Source organism: Taudactylus pleione, unplaced genomic scaffold (assembly GCF_031769625.1).
Source record: "Taudactylus pleione unplaced genomic scaffold, aTauple2 ptg000086l, whole genome shotgun sequence".
In the NCBI taxonomy this organism is placed as follows: Eukaryota; Metazoa; Chordata; class Amphibia; order Anura; family Myobatrachidae; genus Taudactylus; species Taudactylus pleione.
The window spans coordinates 6,240,441-6,261,081 of record NW_028284488.1 but is presented as its reverse complement, the minus strand read 5'-3'; the positions used below and the strand labels follow the sequence as shown (position 1 = coordinate 6,261,081).

Here is a 20,641-nt window from a genome sequence, read left to right as displayed (position 1 = left end):
TATGGATTGAAATCTTCATAAAAAGCACAGTTTGCAGTACAGGTAACCCAGCAGGGGGATGGTCACTGAATTACAGTAGGGATTCCCAATGGTCTGACCACTGTATAAATAGAAGTGAGAAGCCGCTGGTTATTCATTCATATCAGGGCTCCGTAAGGAGCAAGTTGTTAATGGTCTGTTATTTTCCATATTCGTAGATGCCAACATGGTCCGAAGAGGACCCCACCATCTTATAAGCAAAAAAAAAATAAAAATAATGACCATTTAAAGATTCTTTATAAAACAGATACTGAACAAAAAGTGCTACTAGAATCCTACACTTATTCCGTGTTATATGTATTGCTGTACATCGTGGCGTATATTTACTAAAGTGCAGGTTTTTAGACTGTAGTTGTTGCCCATAGCAACCAATCAGATTCTAGGGGCGGGATGTAATAGAGATAGAGTCTGCCGGAGGTGCAGGATGCAGACTGATCTCGATCGTTTTTTTAAAGTTGCAGTCATTTACAAGGCAAATTAGTTCGGCTTTGCCTTGTAAATGACTGCAACTTTAAAAAAACGATCGAGATCAGTCTGCATCCCACACCTCCGGCAGACTCTATCTCTATTACATCCCGCCCAACTATTATCTTCTAGAAGGTGCCAGATAAATGATAGGTAGAATCTGATTGGTTGTTATGGGCAACATCTCCACTTCTGAAAACACACACTTTAGTAAATATACCCCTGTGACACTAAATACTCATGATGCAAAGACCTTATTGGCTGCATGGTTCAGCCTTTTTTCTTTCTTCATTTGTTAGATTATTCTTTGTTTTTTTTTTATTTTGGTTATTAATGTTAGTTTTCTACAAAATCTGTCTTTTTAGTGTCATTCATAATGAGCGAACATAATTCTGTGCTACATTGGCATGCATACTGTATGAGGGAAAATGCATCATACTGATAACTGATGTAATTTCAAAAAAGTCTTTAGTTTAGGTTTACATTAACTGTAAATCAGGCCATGTATAAAAAGTTTTTTAAGGTATTGTCCAAATTTGAAAATTTTCACCATCAATTCTGCTGCTGTTTTTGCAGACCAGATTGCCCAAGGGAATTCTGCTCAGTTCTGTGGATGGTTTTAACATTAGGATGGGGGGGGGGGGACACCAATGCTGGCTGATCCCTGTGGTAGAGTACGTCCAGTCCTTCTGGGATAGCCTGCTGTTGAGGGGGAGAACCTGCACTAGTTGCCCCCGTCTCTGGTATAACCAGCCCAAGCTGTAGCCATGTGCTGGTTATTATTCTAAAGAGAAGGGGGACGGGTACTGCCTGTTTTATATTGGTTTGTGCTCAATTGCAAAAATTTCAAGAGCCACATCTGATCAAAAAATACTGTACAATTACAATTAATTTCTTACACTGCTTTTGTTGTATTTTACAGATATGATTAAAATCTAGCTCTTGTACATTTCTATTTATTTTTTTTATTCAATGGAAATCTGTTTAAAAACATATGGCTTGTTACATGATTATTGTCATTCATTGCAAGTCATTTATCATTTTCACAAAATGAAGGTGGGGGTAACTAGACTGGGGACATCTCACAGCTATGGGATAAATCATTTCTTGAAATCCCACAAAGAATTACATGGCAAAGGAGGGGAAATACAGTATGTGCAATTTATTGATATGAAGTTTATAAGCTCTCCTATAGGGTAAAGAGTCTCTTGGAAAAAAGATTGATAGAGCTGATACCTGGCCCTTCAACAATCAGATCTATGTCCAACAAATCTTGGAGGACTAAAAAAAGACAAAAACAAAACAGAAATTACTAAAAACAACTGAATGACCTCTGGAAATTCCAAACCCTATCATACAGCACAGATTAAATCAATTGTCTGGAGTATAGCATTGCCTGAATTAACATCTCCACCCTGCACAGTTAAGCTGCATATCGACTAGCAGATAGTGGAATGACAGTACGATTACAACATTGTAATCGAACAGTCGTTCCTCAGCCCCTGTAGTGCCTACACTGAACGATATGACGTTCAGTGCAGGCACCCTCCATCATCGGCAGATTGACTGACCGATATGTTCAGGCGATGACTGATTTTGAAAACTACTAGCGGGAGCGAGCATCGCTGGTCGTTTTCGACATTTTAATGCCCGATTTGTAAACGATTACGATGTCGTTATCATTCAATCACTAATTTTAATTGCCTAGTGGATATGCGGCATTAGTGCTTCAAAAGCATTGCTGTTTGTTCCATTGTCTGTGAGATTTTGGTGTAACATGGAGACATTGGGGCCTGATTCAGATGTGGATGGAGTGCTGGATGCACGCAGTTGGCCAATGTAGTAAGACTATGCATGCATCTGAGTCACGTGTCCCGATGGTTACCGCAGGGAGACGCAGAACGATTTTGGACCCAAGAGCTGGGGATTTTAGTGGGTATTCTAGGAAGGTAACATGGGGGTAGCTTGTCGCTAAAAACCCAGTAGTGATGACAGAGGGTGCCATGTTCAGATGGAGAAATTGCATTCGCCATAGGGCTGGTGCACGTTTAGATGGTGCGTGCGAAGGCCAGCACTGCTGCAAGAGGGTATCTCAGTATGCGCAGAATCGGCCACAGTATTAGCATAAAGACACAGCTGCAGTAGGAGACGCAGCCATGTCCAATTCAGAATCAGGCCCTAAGTATGGATGAAAGCAATGTTTCTACATATGAACTGCCAGCTCCGACCGAAGATCCACTCACCAGGCCAATGCATGAACACTAGAATCAACTCCTTACTTTTGTTTTCTGAGTACCCTATGGAGAAGGGTGGTATGGGAAAAAAAAGATAACCCAGTCTACAATGCCCTAGTATCACCATGGCATTAATCCACTAGGGCAGTAAGCTTCAAACCTAGACTCTGTCGTTGTATAAATGTGAAATTAGGTCTAGGGCAGTGATTCCCAACCTCTGTCCTCAAGGCACACTAACAGTCCTGGTTTTGGTGATATCCAGGCTTGAGCACAGATGGTTAAATCAAAATAACTGAGGTACTAATTAATTCACCTGTGCTCCAGTATGGCTATCCTCAAAATCTGGACTGTTAGTGTGCCTTGAGGACCGTGGTTGGGAACCCCTGGTCTAGGGTCTTTATTTTGGAGACAATGGTACTTCTGGTCTATATGGCTTGGTAAACAGACAGGTGTGACAATATTATCTTCCAGATCACTTGAACATTCTCTCGTACCACAGAAACATCTGCTGAAGGTAACTCTGCTAGGACAGCCTCATCATGCTTTGTGTCTAATTCCTGACATGGCCTCCTAACAGGGAAAATACTGCACAATTGTCCTTGTCAGTAAAGGTGACCTGCAATATTTTTTCTTTTACCTTTGTGCAGACACTGCGAACAGAAAACTGAAATTGCTGATTCCTAAGGGCAAGGCAGAAGAATAGTTTTATTTCTTTTCCCCATTTATTTACTGACCCCCATCTTTATATTTAGCTTTATATGTTATTTCTCTCAATTCCCGGGTCTAAGGTCTAAAGACACACCCCTGAGCAGGAGAGAGGATTTCCTGCGCACAGTGTTAGTGACATCATCATGGTAGAACATGTAAGTTAGGGTTTTTGTTTTATTAAAGATATGATCAGATTTGACTGATCTCACCTAATTCTTAACAAATTGTTTTGGGGAGTGTTATATTTTAACTAAATAGCCCACAGTTGCTTAAAACAGTAATAGTCTTATCAGCCATATATCTGGAAATAGGATACAGGAAAAAAAATGATTTTACTTATCTGCTAGACAGAAGTCCAGAAGAGAAGAGGTCTTATGAGCCCAAACTGTAGTGTCAGAGGCGGAGCTATGGCAAAGGAACCCTAGGTTTAAAGGACATAATATGTATGGGATGAGAAACTCATTCCCATGTATATGAATCCCATGTTCTAACCACTGTTTCACCACCTACTGAAGGATGTGGCATTGCTTCATCACTCTTAACGTTCCCTGTCCATCTTGCATTTTTGTGAGAATTATTACTAACATTTACAGTACATATATACAATACATATCTAGCGCTAGCATATACCTTAGTGTTGAACACTCGGGAACAAACACTGTAATAAAGCAAGCTTGGTATTAACAGACACATAGGAGCCTTTTTAGTTGCACTAAGTAAGTGCATTAATTAAGGTAAAAGCCCACTTATTAATGTTAATAATAGTAAAAAAAAACTCTGTACCCTGAAAAATTCACTGAGGTATAAAACAGTTTGTGTTTAAACCAGTTTAGCCATTGATTGACATGTGCTACCAAACTCAGCTGAATGATGTACATGAAATAACTGGTTCATGTCCATCCTGCTCTCTCTCGCTCAAGTGCAGCAGGCTGCCATATCAGGAGAGAAGTACTTCTCAGCCCATACAAACAGTGCCTGGCTTCTCAGCTGACTTGCTTTGTGGACATACAGTATGTGGATTGGTTGAGTCACGTGTAAGTGCCGAGCCAGTGATGTCAGCGCCAGTATGAAATGCCACCAGGACACTGTACTACAGCAGTAGTAGCCACAGCTTCCACTTCTGTAGTACAGAATATGTATATGCTGTATCACAGTTGCCCAGATTATTGGAAAGTCATTTTAACACTGAACAATGTATTTTACTTTGTGGTTCATATCTGAACATTTTAAATTCGGGAGTTATTGGAAAATAAAATACATGTCATTTCAGTTTCTATTAAAATACAATTTTTATTATGTAGAAAATGGCAGCCTAAGGTCTTCTTAAAACTGCAGCCCTTCATTTTACTGAATTGTGCAGACACAGTATTTAAAAGTCATTTCCTACAATAGAAAGAGGCTATGACACCTGCTTCATACTGTGCTAGTACCTAACCTACATACTGTTCCTAATCATCTCCCAATTAAGAAACAATGATTTAAAAAAAAAACACTGATTGGATTAGAAACCTGCATTATGCTGTCCTCTGACAGAGATTAACATACAAGGGAAAAAAAATCTGAATATTCCATTGTACATACTTGATCAAAAAGCAAACATGTAGTATGGAAAACGAAAATAAACAATACAGTGGCTGATAGGACCTGTTTAATATCAGGGAAGCGCTTCCTGTAAAAATTCTGTGAGTTGTGTAAAGATTACAGTGGTATGTAAGTGTTATGACGGAGAAAAAAAAGTTAATCTGGAGCCTGCTGCAACCCACGGAATACAGTGCTATACTGTCCGTCTATTACAGAACACCAACGTCGGCAAGAGAGTTTAACAACCACTGACGTTGGGATGAGGGCCAGCCTAACAACTCCAAGTTTAACACATGCAACGAGGATCAGGGTAAAATAGGGAAAGTTACCCGCAGCATTGCACCACAGCAGCGGGCACCCAACTACCCGCAAAAGAGTTTAAACATTTCTGAATTGTTACTATATTTTATACATTTTTTACACATACTGTTGCTACTCCTTATTTTATTGATTTAAAAAATATATATATATTTTTATTTCTTTTTCCTTATTTTGTCTTATTTTTATTATTATTTTTATTTGGTTTTGTTTTATTTTATTTACATTATTAATTTGTTTGTCTTTGATTATTTGTCCTTTTTCTGTATATTCTAAGTGGTCAAGGTTTAAATTTCCATATACTATTGATACATACATATTTGAGTCATTATTGTGATTACCACATTCAGGACCTCATTCAGAGTTGGTCGTTGCGGCCGCATGGTCGTAAGGTAAAAAGGGCTGGATATGCAAATAACGGCGCAACTTGCGAGCGCTTCAAGATGGGATCGTTAGCTGGACGAGCGAGGGGAGGATGCGGCCGTAAGACTAAAGATATGCCCCCTTCTGGTTCGCATTACACATCATCTCCGGACATATAAGGATTAATCAAGACCATCTGGAACCATCGGAGCTGCTCGTAGAGCTTAAGGTTGACCATACCCTCTCTTAAGCACTACAATCTAGTCAGTGTAAAAACCTCCCATGTCACATGTGCCATGACACTACTTAGTTAATTATGCACTCCCATAAAACGCCGTTTGCATAGTCAGGCACGCCTGCGTTCAGATCTCCACTCCCCCGTTCACAAACATCTTCCCCTGTTACCACCCACAAACGTCTCATCCTGTCACTCAAACTAACGACCTGGCTGTGTTCAAGGAGAGAGCAATTTCTGATCGTAATAGCTAGTTTGCGCACGCGCATTGCGAATTTTACGCATTTGCAGTTTAGCGAACATTGGTGGCGTACGACCAAGCGGCCGCAACGACCGACTCTGAATGAGGTCCTCAGTTCCCATCATAACACTTACATACCACTGTAATCTTTACACAACTCACAATTTTTACACAAAGCGCTTTCCTGATATTAGACATTTCCTACTTCCTATTTATAAGAAGAAGCACGGAAGCCGCTCAAAAACACAAGGTGCGCTTATATTATTACTTTTTGCTGATAGGACCTGCAGAAGAAACAAAATGACAAACAGCCAACCCTGAGATATTTTGTTGTGGTTACTGCTGGAATTTGGATGCAGATATGCTGATTAAAGAACTGAATGCTCCAGGGTAAAAAAAAACACATGTAAACTTATTATTGCTTTTTTGCTTTTCTTAAAAAAACAAAAATCAACACAGCTCCACCGTATATCATCTGAAGATCAATGTCAATCAAGCTGCCAAAATGAAAAAGAAAAAAGTTATTTTTCTGTATGTCAGAATGAATTGATAAAGTTTAGATAGGCATTCAGGAAACCAGTGGGATCCTCCAGTTGGGGGTAGTGACTGATGTGATCATCCAGAACAGTGAAAGTTGACTTTGGAATCAGTTTCCTGTAGACAGAAGGACACAGTGAGACACTGAATTATATTGAGAGTTATGGTCAATTTTACCTTCGATAACTCTTTCTTCGAAGTCCATAGGGTTCACAGGGAGACAATGGGGTGTAGGTGGGACCTGGAGAACCGGACAACAACAGCAAAGCTTTTCAATCCCAGGATGCTCCGGTCCTTCCCCCTATACCCCGCAGCCTGAGGGCACTTCAGTTTTGTTCACAAACCCAAGGCAGGAGCAGGATAGGAGAGAAGGTAGACTAGTACAATGAACAATCACACTCTCACACAGAGAAAGAAACAAGCGACCAAGAAAAGAAACCCACAGAAGTTAAAAGTGTCAGGGCGGGTGCCCTGTGGACCCTATTCACTTCAAAGAATGAGAGTTAACGAAGGTAAGTTTTACCATAACTCTCATTTTCTTCTTCAGGGTTCATAGGGCTCCACAGGGAGATATACAGTCCCCTACACAGCGTGAATACTTGTTGGAGTTTTGATCTGCCGCCATCGGTAATACAGCGGGTCTGTTGCCCGCTGATACAGACAACCATTGGAGCGGCACGTTTATCTGCTCAAACAACTGGGTATGAGTTCATATCTCTCCAGTGATACTTTTTCGGCAGCGCGAGTTACCTGGAGAAGCTCCGCTCGCCGCCGGCTAACACACTCCACATCTTGGCAACCAAGGACAGTGATTAAGTGGTACATTGGATATCCATTTATCCCACATCTGTGAGTATATTATCTCAGCATTTAATCAAGCAGATGAGAGTCCAGAGAATTATTAGAGTGTATTAACACTAGCAACACTGTGTCTTTTAAAGCGTGTTCAGCACTTATGGAACACTAATGCTGGGCATACACAGCCAGATAAAATGCCTGTCAGACCGACAGACATTCTATCTGGCAGCCTGCCAGCCGCAGATGTCGCCGGCATACACTGTGAGATTTCTCTCACAGTGTATCAGCCCGACATCCGCGCTCCGCCCCCAGGGGAGGAGACATTTCCCCGTTCCTTCCGTAGGAAGGGACACAGGAAATGTCTGTCTGTCGGCCGCGGCTGGGCATACACAGCCCGATGCGGCCAACAGTTTACCGGGAAATATCGCATCGGACGGGCATGCTGGACAATCCGGCATTCCCGACCGAGCAGTATTTAACCCTCGGTCGCCCCCTCACACGCTACAATTATCGGGGCGATCCGCCGATATCAGGCGGATCGCCCAGATAACTGTAGCGTGTATGGCCAGCATAAGTAAAGGCTGGCCTTTCAGATCTGTGCTCCTGGACTGATTTTAGTGAGCTTGTTACTTTGTTTATCTTGAGCTCCTTTACAAAGTATCATTACAACTATTGCTAGCAGTGCAACCCTTTGCATTTGTTAAGGATTTGATTGCCTCTTATATTTATGTATTTATTTGTATTTTGATGTGTGTATGGTCATTTCATTTTATCTATCACATATACTCCCGGGAGTTATTTATATTGTGGATATATATATATATATATAATATGAGATATGGTAAGAACTTACCCTTGTTATCTCTATTTCTACGAAGTCCATAGGGTTCCACAGGATACCTTGGGGGTATAGGTGTGACGTCAGTCGCAGGGCACCAAAGAGTTAAGCTTTCAGCCTCCCAGGATGCACTAGGTCCCCCTCCTATACCCCGCCCCCGGGCCAAGGCACCTCAGTTAGTTACCAAGCCATAGGCCGGAGGAGGAGACGGAAGAGAGAGAACAAAGATCTGGACACATACAAGAATCACATTCTCACCAGAGGGAGACGGAAAACCCGTGACCAGAGCAAAGCCCATCTGCAGCACAGGTGCGACAGGGCGGGAGTCCTGTGGAACCCTATGGACTTCGTAGAAATAGAGATAACAAGGGTAAGTTCTTACCATATCTCATATTTTCTACTTCAGGGTCCATAGGGTATCCACAGGATACCTTGGGGATGTCCCAAAGCAGTATCCTTTAAGGGTGGGGACGCTCCTGTGCAGAAAGGAGAATCCGCCGCCCGAAGGAAGCATCCTGAGAGGCGAAGGTGTCAAACCAGTAATACCTCACGAAGGTATGGACAGAAGACCACGTAGCAGCCTTGCAGATCTGAACTGCCGAGGCACCACGTCGAGCTGCCCACGAAGGACCCACAGACCTAGTGGAATGAGCCTTCAGAGAAGGAGGGACCGGTAGGCCTTCATGAAGATAAGCTTCAGAAATAGCCATACGGATCCAGGCTGCCAAAGTTTGCTTTGAAGCAGGCCAACCCTTTTTACAGAAGCCATAGAGGACAACAAAGCGTCCGACTTCCTAAACAAAGAAGTGCGGTCAACATAAGTCCTTAAGGCCCGCACAACATCCAAAGAGGCCTCACCCACGGAAAGACCCGGTGAGTTAAAGGCCGGAACAACTATTTCCTCGTTAACATGAAACTGGGAAACAACTTTGGGAAGAAACTTGGGCCGAGTGCGGAGCACTGCCCTGTTCCCATGAAAAACCAAGAAAGGGGGTCTACAAGAAAGAGCCCCTAACTCAGAAACACGTCTGGCTGAAGCAACGGCCAGAAGGAAAACAGTCTTAGCTGTTAGCCATTTAATATCCACTGAGCCCAGTGGTTCAAACGGCGGTCCTTGGAGAGCCCTCAGGACCACAGCCAAATCCCAAGGCGCCACAGGTGGAACAAAGGGCGGCTGAATACGGAGAACACCTTGCATAAAGGTGCGCACATCCGGGATTGTAGCAATCCTACGGTGAAACCAGACAGATAGGGCCGAAACCTGTACCTTCAAAGAAGCAAGGCGAAGCCCATGATCTAGTCCCGCTTGCAGGAAGGCGAGAATCCGAGACAGACGAAACTCCCGCGGTGCATAACCTCTCGGTCGACACCACTGGAAGAACATATGCCACACGCGATGGTATATCCTCGCGGAAGACGGTTTCCGAGCTCGTAACATGGTACGCACCACAGAGCTGGAAAACCCCCAGGACCTCAGCATGGCCGTCTCAACAGCCACGCCGCCAAAGACAGCCGAGTCAGGTCCGGGTGAAGACAAGGACCCTGAGACAGAAGGTCCGGTCGTAGCGGCAACCGCAGAGGACTGTCCACGGACAGACCCTGAAGGTCTGAGAACCAGTGCCGTCTGGGCCACGCGGGAGCTATCAACAGGAGCGTCCCTCCTTCCTGTTTGAATTTCCGGATTACCCGTGGAAGAAGGGAGACCGGAGGGAACAGGTATGCGAACCTGAACGTCCACCGGACGGACAGAGCATCCACCAGAGACGCCCCTTCGTCTCTTGTGCGAGACCCGTACACCGGCAACTTGTTGTTGTGCCGGGACGCCATGAGGTCGATTTCTGGAAGACCCCACCTGTCCACCAGTAGTTGAAAAACGTCCGGGTGCAGGGACCATTCCCCTGGATGAACGTCCTGGCGACTTAGAAAGTCTGCCTCCCAATTTAGCACTCCCGGGATGAAGACCGCTGATATGGCCGGAAGATTGCGCTCCGCCCAAACCAGGATCCGAGAGACCTCTACGAGAGCCGCCCGACTGCGAGTTCCTCCTTGCCTGTTTATGTAGGCCACGGTGGTAGCATTGTCCGACTGGACCTGCACCGGGTGACCCTGGAGAAACCGCTGTGCCTGCAGGAGAGCATTGAAGACCGCACGGAGTTCCAAGATATTTATTGGAAGCTCCGCTTCTGTCGGTGTCCACCTGCCCTGGAACAAGTGTGGACCCGAAACTGCTCCCCAGCCCCGAAGACTGGCGTCCGTTGTCAACAGGACCCAATTTGGAACCCAGAACGGACGTCCCTTGTTGAGGTGGGTCGTCTTTAACCACCACGCAAGGGACAGGCGAACCTCCGGGGTGAGCACAATCGTCTGGAACTTCAGAGACTGAGGCAGCCCGTTCCACTTGGACAGGATCAGGTGCTGCAGAGGTCTGGAGTGAAACTGGGCGTATTCCACCATGTCGAACACCGACACCATGGAGCCCAGTAACCTCATCGCCGAGTGTAAGGACACCCGGCGGCTGTGCAGACAACTGCGCACCCTTGACTGTAAAGCAGAGATCTTGTCCTCCGTCACGAAGATCCTTTGCTGTCCCGAGTCCAATAAGGCTCCAAGATGCAGAATCCTCCGAGACGGGATTAGAGTGGACTTCTGCCAGTTGATTAGCCAGCCGTGCCATTGCAGCAGTGCAATGGTCAGGTCCAAGTGGTGTAACAGGAGCTCTGGAGATCCTGCCACCAATAACAGGTCGTCCAAGTACGGCAACATGCGGACTCCTTGCAGCCGCAGAGAAGCCGCCATGACCGCCATAGCGTCCTGTAAGTTCAATGACACCATGTAGTCCCCAGGTTCCAGCGCCAGAATGATGGACCGTAGGGTCTCCATCCGAAACTTCGGGACCCGCAAAGACTTGTTGAGTGCTTTGAGGTTGAGAATCGGACGATATGACCCATTGGGTTTCTGTACCAAAAAAAGATTTGAATAGAAACCCTGGCCCCTCTGGGAGAATGGAACAGGCACTATAACTCCAGCCTGGAGCATAGTGTGCAATACCTTCCGCAGCTCCGTAGCCTTGTTCCGGTCTGATGGTAGACCCGTGGTGAAGAATCGAGCCGGGGGTCTGTGCCGGAAGGAGAGGGCGTACCCGTGAGAGACCACCTCCAGAACCCAAGTGTCTGTCGTAGTGAACGACCAACACCGGGAGAACTGCAGCAGGCGGCCTCCCACCCTGGGATCCCCCAAGGGGAGACCCGGACCGTCAGGCCGCAGGCTTGTCATCTGGCTTGGGGGCCGGACGTCTGGTACTCCATGCCTGTTTCCGGGGCTTGACCGATTTCTTAGGGCCAGCCTGTCGAGGAAACGACTGTGGTTTGGGCCTGCCCTGGGCCCTAGATGACCGAAAGGACGATGGTCCAGAACCAGAAGGAGCAGCGGCCGACGGGAGACAAGCAGATTTGGCTGCCGCCAGCGTGGCCACAATCTTATCCAGATCCGGACCGAAGAGAACTTCTCCGGTAAACGGCAACGCTTCCAGACCTTTCTTGGATCTGCGTCCGCCTTCCAGGATCGCAGCCACAAGGTGCGACGAGCAGCTACCGCTGCTGAAGAAATTCTAGACACCAGAGTACTAATGTCTAGAGCCGCCTCGTTGATGTAGGTGGCCGAATCACGGAGATTGCCAATCAACTCCGCCTGTTCGGCCGGACAGTCGGATTCAAAAGAAGCCTCTAATGAATCCGCCCAGCGCTCCATCGCTCTGGCAACCCAGCAAATGGCCATAGCCGGCCGTGCTGCCCCCCCTGCAAGGGAATAAGCAGACTTCAGGCAGATTTCTACCTTGCGGTCCGTAGCATCCTTAAGGGAGGACATGGATGGCATCGGCAATGTGGCACTACGGACAAGACGGGTCACGTGAGAATCCACCTGTGGAGGGGATTCACACTTAGCAAAATAATTATCCGCGAACGGATAAGCCACCGCCAGGCGTCTCTGCGGCTGGTATCTTTTGCCAGGTTGTTTCCACGCCTCCTCTAAATGGTCCACCAACTGACCCGAAAGAGGAAAGACTGTGGCATCGCCCTTCACATCTTTGAAAAAGGCATACTTAGATTTAGCCGCTGGGGGAACTTCGTCCTCAATCACCAAGGCTGTGCGGACCGCCCGAATAAGTCCAGGAATATATACTTTGGACTTAGCATCAGCGTCCTTAGTATGGAAAGGTTCCTGATCGTAAGGATCCAGAATCTCCCCATCATCAGACGTCCCTTCGTCATCCTCATAAGGAGCGGACAGAGACGCCACCGGCCTTTTATGAGGCCGCATCACAGACTCCCCTTGCAACACATCCGACAAGTGCTGTACAGAACTCGTCAGGGAGTTAACCCACGCTGGCTCCTGAGAACCCGGGAGCGGGGAAATAGGGAGACTGTGGGGTACCACCAATTGTCGTGGGAACCCCTGCATGGGTGACGACACCACAGACTGCTGGGACAAACCCATCGGAGTAAACGCGGGCTGCGGAGCTAACTGGCCCACTAAAGCTGTTAACGCCTGAGCGAAACAAGCCCAGGGCGGCTCCTGTACCGGTGCTGTAACCGTAATAGGCCGCGCCATGGACAAACACTGCCGGCAAAGGCCCTCCGCGCTACCCTCCCCCTCCGCTAACGGTACTTTGCACGTGGTACACTGTAGCCGGAGGGGAAAATCACTTTCAGACATGATGGCACCATGTATGTGACCTCTCTCACCAATTAAGTATTAAATAGGCGAGAGACCACCCTGCAGCACCGCACCGCAAGGGCTTTAGCAGAAAGAACAGGGACAGTAATAAAGCTGACAGTTTAGAGAAGAAAAGTTACAGGCAGCGCTAGCACAGTCACATACAATGCAGAGAAATAACAATTCCTGCACTAACAGCGCTGATCACTCAACTACACAGACACAGGGCCTGGTAGGACACAGCGCTGCATACACAGACCTGAGCCACAGCGGAGGAGAGGTATGCGGGGGGACCCAGACCACGATGCTTCCTTCCAGACTTCCAGCAGCGTTCACCATGCGTTGCAGAGAAGATGGCCGCCGAGGAGCAGAGAGAAGCTGGCCTGGGGGAGGAGCGCTGACACAGGACCAGTCAGCACAGTGCAGAGAGGGCTGTGTGCAGCGGGGGAGGCGCCGGCTGTGAGACAGGGAAGGCGCGCTCCCCTGGCATGCATTTAACCCCTGGGACGCCGCAGCGCTACCGCTCTGCTGCGGTCCGCTGTCCCAGGGGGTAGTGGAAGCGCAGGTTGGTCGCCTGGCTCCACGCTGCAGCCAGTCCCCAGGGAGCCCCCTGCCTGGGGACTTAGGACCATGTGATCAGCGGGGACCCACCGCGGAACCCCGCTGCTTACCTCTGTCCCCCTTGAATCCGGCCATGGTCCGGAACATCTGGGGTCACCGCTAGCTGTGACCCCAGATGCCCACCAGCATCCCCGGATCAGTACCGGCGTTCTGGTACCGGCGGGGTGTAGGGAAGACAGCATGGACGTCAGGACTGACTGTCCATGCTGTTCATCCAGATGTGCAGCCACAGCTGCATGAAGAAAAAGCTTCAGGGGCTCTTCTAGCCCCCACTCCAACAGGTGCACCCGACTCCGGCCGGGCACCAAACTAAACTGAGGTGCCTTGGCCCGGGGGCGGGGTATAGGAGGGGGACCTAGTGCATCCTGGGAGGCTGAAAGCTTAACTCTTTGGTGCCCTGCGACTGACGTCACACCTATACCCCCAAGGTATCCTGTGGATACCCTATGGACCCTGAAGTAGAAATATTAAATACTTTTATTTGAATTATGTATTTCTTGAATTGTTGAGCGTCACTCAGTACTGCACATATTTTATGCTCCACAGGGAGATATTGGGGTGTCCAAAGCAGTTGTTCAAGGGCGAGAACGCTCCTAAGCTCATAGGGGAACCCTACGCCCGAAGGAAGCATCCTGCGAGGCAAATGTATCAAAGGCATAAAACCTGAGAAAGGTGTGGACAGCAGACCAGGTGGCTGCCTTGCATAGCTGTTCAGCTGAAGAACCACGCCAGGCTGTCCACGAGGGACTCACAGCGAGTAGAATGAGCAGATACTGAAGCCGGCATAGGAAGGCCAGTCTGTGTGTAAGCCTGTGAGATAGTCATGCGAATCCATCTGGCCAGAGTCTGCTTGTTAGCTGGCCATCCCTTCTTGTGGAATTCATATAGGACAAAGAGGGAGTCCGATTTCCTGATCGAAGTAGTGCGGTCCACATAGATCTTCAGAGCACGGACCAAGTCTAACGAGGCCTCACCTGCCGAGAGGTCTGGTGAATTAAAATGCTGGAACCACAATTTCCTCATTCAGGTGGAAGCGAGAAACCACCTTGGGAAGGAAACCTGAGCATGTACGAAGAACAGCCCTGTCCTGATGAAATATTAAAAAGGCGGGGCGACATGAAAGCCCCTAAATCCGATACCCAAAAGGCAGATTCTATAGCCAGAAGAAACAGTCTTCGCTATGTGCCACTTGACATCCACTGTTTCCAGGAGTTCAAATGGAGGTTCCTAAAGTGCTTGGAGCACTACTGACAAATTCCATGGAGCCACAGGAGGAACAAAGGGAGGTTGTATACATAGAACACCTTGCATGTGTGAACATCCGGTGTAGTATCAATTCTGCGCTGAAACCAGATTGAAAGTGCAGGTCTCTGCTTTGTCTGAGATGCTAGGCGGAGGCCTAGATCCAGTACAGCCTGAAGAAAGGCAAGAATTCGAGAAACCTTAAAGACTTGTGGGTCGTAGTTTCTTGGAGCACCCCATTGGAAATAAGCATGCCATATTCTGTGGTAAATTCTGGCTAAGGCTGGTTTACATGCTCTGAGCATGGTCTGGACTATAGAGCTGGAGAAACCCTTAGCCATTAGGAGGGATGTCTCAAGAGCCAATACGTTAAAGACAGACAGGTTAGGTCCGGCTGTAGACATGGACCCTGAGACAACAGGTCTACTTGTAGAGGAAGTTGAAGAGGAACGTCTATGGAGAGCCTTTGAAGATCGGAGTACCAATTACGTCTGGGCCAAACCGCAGTTATGAACAGGACTGTGCCCCCCTCCTGTCTGAACTTTCGAAGCACTCGAGGAAGCAGGGATATTGGAGGGAAGACATATGCCAAATGGAAGTTCCATTTCACCGACAATGCGTCTATGAAGGCCGCGTCGGGGTCCTGTGGTCTGGCTCCATAAATTGGAAATTTGTTGTTGTGTCTTGAGGCCATGAGATCCACTTCCGGAAGACCCCATTTGTCCACTAGAAGCTGAAAGACTTCTGGATGTAGAGACCATTCCCTTGCATGCACGCTGTGACAGCGGAGAAAATCTGCTTCCCAATTTAGGAATCCCCGGTATGAACACTGCAGAGATGGCTGGGAGATTGATTTCGGCCCATGTGAGACACTTTTGTCATTGCTGAATGACTTAGAGTGCACCCTTGGTGATTGAGGTACGCCACTGCCATGTCGTTGTCGGACTGAATTTATACTGGCCTGTTTTTCAGAATATTCTGTGCCAGAGTGAGAGCTCTGTAGATGGCTTGAAGTTCCAGAATATTGATTGGTAACACTGCCTCGACTGGGGACCATTGGCCCTGGAAGGAGTTCTGGCCAGTTACTGTGCCCCACCCTCCGAGGCTTGCGTCCGTGGTGAGGAGAGCCCAGTCCGAGATCCAAAAAGGGACGACCCTTGGTCAAATGTGAAGTCTGTAGACACCAGGTTAGAGACAGGCGAACCTCTGGGGGGAGGCTCATCATCTGGGATTTGAGCAGATGGAGTAGCCCATTCCACCTGGAGAGGATCAGGTGTTGTAGGGGCCTGGAGTGAAACTGGGCGAACTCCACCATGATGAAGGTGGACACCATTGATCCCAAGGCCTGCATTGCTGAGTGAATTGACACTCGGCGCTTGTGGAGCAGTCTGCGTAGTCTGTGCTGGATTGCTGAAATCTTGTTGGCTGTCAGGAAGATTCTCTGAACATGAGTCCAGGAGGGCTCCTAAATGTACCATCCTTTGAGATGGTGTAAGAGAATATTTTACCAGTTAATCAGCCAACCGTGCGTTTGAAGAAAGGCAATGGTTACCTGAAGATGGCGTTGAAAGAGTCTATGGGGAGCTGGCCAACAGCAAGAGATCATCCAAGAATGGGAGCAGTCTGATCCCTTGGCGGCAAAGAGAGGCCGCCATAACTGCAATGATCTTGGTAAAGACCAAGGGAGCCGTTGAGAGGCCAAACGGCAGAGCCTGACATTGGTAATGTTGCTGTAGTATAGCAAACCGGAGATATTGTTGATGAGGAGTCACTATAGGTACATGTAGGTAAGCATCCTTAATGTCTAGAGATACCATAAAATCCCCAGGCTCCATAACTAGGATAATGGAACAGAGAGTTTCCATACGAAACCTTGGCACCCTGATAAACTTATTCAGAGATTGGAGGTTGGGGATAGATCTTCTGAACTAAGAAAAGGGTAGAATAATAGCCCTTGCCCCGTTGTGAGGAGGGGACCCGAATTATTACTTCTGAATTCAGTAAAGACTGAATGGCTTTTTGGAGCAGCAGGGACTTGTTTGGGTCTGATGGAGGTCCTGTGAAAAATAACTGCTGGGAGGGGTCGCCTCAAGAATGAGAGAGTGTATCCATGGGACACCACTTACCCAGTCGCTTACTCTGACGTGGTTTGATGCCAAACCTGGGCTAATTGAAGACATCGGCCTCCGACCCTGGGAGCCCCCAGGGAGAGGCCCGCCCCGTCAGGGTGTAAGCTTGTCCTCAGACTTGGCAGGTGGACGTCTAGTAGCCCAGGCCTGTTTGGCCCTAAGCTTGAAGACCTAGGTTGATGTTTGCTGTCGTGGAAAAGACTGACCCTAGGCTTTTCCTTGAGGGCGAAAGGATCGAAAGGATGACGTCTGAGGCTTTGTATTATATGCAGAAGGCAGGAACGCTGTCTTGTTAGGTGCCATAGTAGTCACAATTTTATCCAATTCTAAACCAAATAGGTTGTCTCCTGCATAAGGCAGAGACTCTAGTGCCTGTTTTGATTCTGAATCTGCTTTCCAGGAAGATAGCCAAGGAATACATCAGGTCCCTATCGAAGTGGCAGATATCCTTGAAGTCAGTAGAGCCATATCCATAGCTGCTTCACCTAAGTAGGAGGCTGCATCTCTAATGTGAGATATGTAGGACAGCTGTTCCCTCGAAGCATCAGGGGGAAAAGTCTCTTCTAGGGCCTCTGTCCAACTCTCAATGGCTTTTGCATACCAGGCGGTAGCCCTAGCAGGATGAGTAATAGTTCCTGTAAGAGAATATATAGATTAATGACAAGCTTCTATACGTCTATCTGTGGTCTCCTTCAAGGAAGTTGCAGTATGAATGGGTAAGGTGGCATTTTTAACCAGACATGTTACATGAGAATCCGCTGCTGGGGGAACTTCCCATTTAGTACAAACAGTAGCTGTAAGACGGTAAAAGGAACTGAACCGTTTTGGAATTTGATACCTTTTGCTGGGCATATTTCAAGCTTCACTCATGTGATCAGATAGCTGTTCAGAGTGAGGAAACTCTGGTAAAACAACCTTTTGTTGCTTGAAAAGTGCATGTTTTTTCTTAGGGGCAGGCTCATCCTCTTCTATTTTTAGAATAGTTTTAACAGCTCTCATAAGAGCAGGTATATTTAGTTTAGAGGGTGGCTCCTCTTTTCCTGAGACGGAGTCAGAGTGAGAGAGATCTGCGTCTTCTGCCTCACCAGATAACTCAGAATCCGATAACTGTGTGAATTGGGACGATATCATAGTACGTTTAGCAGGTTTAGTAGGTAAAGGCTTTTTTTTTTACAGCATTTGCTGAAAAACCGTAGAGGTAATAGCCAAACTCTGTACTGAGGTAGACAGGATTTGCAGGGAGTACAAGCTGTGGCCATCCCATAGGGGGAGCTACCACAGGGACTGCTACTTGGTCCGCAAGTTTTGCCAGCATTTATGAAAAGGCAGCCCGGGGTGGGTCCTGAGGGAGAGACACCGGGGCTGATTGGCCTGGGGCTGTGTTACAATTAATATAGAGACCATCCTGAATGAGGTCCTCTGTGACTAAGCCCGCAGAGCAGGAGTTACAAGACACCAGAGTAGGAGGAGAAGCATCAGGCTGCTTGTTATTCTTTCCTCTGCCAGCCATAACCACACGAATAACAAAATACACAGTATGGTACAGTGCAGTGAACACCCTCGATAATATGGCACAGTGAAGTGTGCAACAGCGTTATAAAGTATGTGATAGCGCTCATAAGTACATGGGAAATGTGAGGTACAATTAACCCCCTATACCTTAGTATGTCAGGGAATAGTAGAATAAAGGGAAAGGTATAAGCTGTACAGTATAGAAAGTAGAGATTAGCACAAGTCACATACAAACGCAGAAAAACATTACATGTTTACAATGGGCTCTAAAATTAACTACAAAAGGTTAGGATACAGCGCTGTATGACCTGGCCCTTGGGAGAGGTATACAGGGAGACAGAACCCAGCGTTCCCAGAGACCTTCTTGCTGAAAATGGCTGCCGCGCGTCTCTGGGGGGGTGGAGGGTGAGGGAGGAGCAGCCCAGGGAACACCAAATCTGCAGTGGAATAGCGTCCTGGACTGGGGGAGGGGCTGCAGGGAGAGTGCCTTCTCCCCTTGCTGACATTAACCACCGGGTCCTCTGGCCTCCTTACATATGCCCTGCGCTAGTATCTTGTATGCCATGGTGGTCTAGTGGAGTCGTTGACGCACCAGTGTCCACATCAGCGTCTCCGGTCTGTCTCCTGAGACTTGAGGCAAGACTGCGCAACAATGCGGGTCCCCGCGAACGGGGTTCCGCCTTACCTGTCCCCTGAATTCCGGGCTGCAGTCTGGGGTCCAAGGAGCCTGCTAGCTAGTCCCCCTCGGAGCTTCGCCGGGAGTACCTAGCACAGGCTTGGAGTCACGGCGCCTCGGAGAGGTGATGGGGCGGCAGCACAGACATCCATGAGGACAGTATGGTGCTGTTTGCCCATTATAGTAAAAAAATAAATAAAAATTAATTAATTAAATCATAAAATAAAAGTTTTGGCTGCTTAATGCAGCTCCGTTATAATGGTGGTGCAGCTCCCGTCGGACACCAGCGAAACTGAGTTGCCCTCAGGCTGTGGGCGGGTATAGGGGGAAGGAACAGAGCATCCTGGGATTAAAAAGCTTTGCCGTTGGCGTCCGGTCCTCCAGGTCCCACATACACCCCAATGTCTCCCTGTGGAGCCCTATGGACCCTGAAGAAGAAATAGATGTTATGAGCACACTAGAGACTCATAGACTGACTGCTGTAACAATAGAATATTTGAAATGCACAATAAAACACACTAGAAATTAATATTGGGGAAAACAGCAATAGTTCTGTATATACTGTCCCCATATTATCAAGGGGATGTACTGTAGTTAAAATAACTACTGCCAGGATGCCGTTGGGATTCCCAGCATTGGGATGCCGCTGTCGGCATTTTGACAGCATGCCTCCCGACTGCCGGGATTTCATACCCGACCCTTATCAAGTAATAAGATCTTTCAAAAAAACAGTCTCTAATGGAGACATGAAAGAGTTATGTACTATCAGGCTGTTTTACAGTTGCTCGGGAAATGGTGATCAATAGACAAAAACAAAGACGCAAGTTTAGCACTCATAGTACTGACTTCATACAACAGATGGGCCAATATATATATATATATATTATATATATATATATAGTTGTCTCCTCGTGCAGTGAAATTGTGGTACCCATAATCTATTGATCAAGTATGTTCCTGCCATATTCCTGGACAAAATGGTTGAAAAAAATCATAAAAATATATATTTTTTTATTACAGTGGAACTTTTAGGATGTTGGCAAATCTTTAATGAAGCACACTGTATTTTATGTTTTGTTTTTAAGGGCCTGGCAAACTATGCTGCATGCACAGAAGCCCTATTTTCCTATGTATATTAGCGTTTGGTAACCATCCTGGAGCAGGGGAACAGAGCTTTCTGCCCAAAGTGTTTTAAGTTTTTTTTTTCCTTCTTTCCCAAGTTCCCTCAAGGTGCTGGTTTCACCATATATGTCTATTTCAGTACCAGTTGCTACTGCTGTCTGGAATAGTGTATCTGTAAAATAATGCCACATTCAGCCACTCTTTATTTCTGTGGGACATAAACCTAGCTCTGAAAGCTTTGCAGCCCTCACTTACTACCAGATATTGTA

At 47.1% G+C, this 20,641-nt stretch overlaps 1 protein-coding gene across 2 annotated transcripts in view; it reads right to left on the bottom strand.

Annotated features, from left to right (window-relative positions):
- Positions 1-4,212: 4,212 nt before the first annotated feature.
- MEST (mesoderm specific transcript) overlaps positions 4,213-20,641 on the bottom strand; it is a 59,722-nt gene continuing 43,293 nt past the window's right edge. For both annotated transcript variants that reach the window (XM_088468688.1, XM_088468687.1), the window contains one exon: positions 4,213-6,838. In XM_088468688.1, coding sequence (XP_088324814.1) covers positions 6,721-6,838 — 118 coding nt within the window. In that variant the 3' untranslated portion in view covers positions 4,213-6,720. The remainder of the gene's footprint in view (positions 6,839-20,641) is intronic.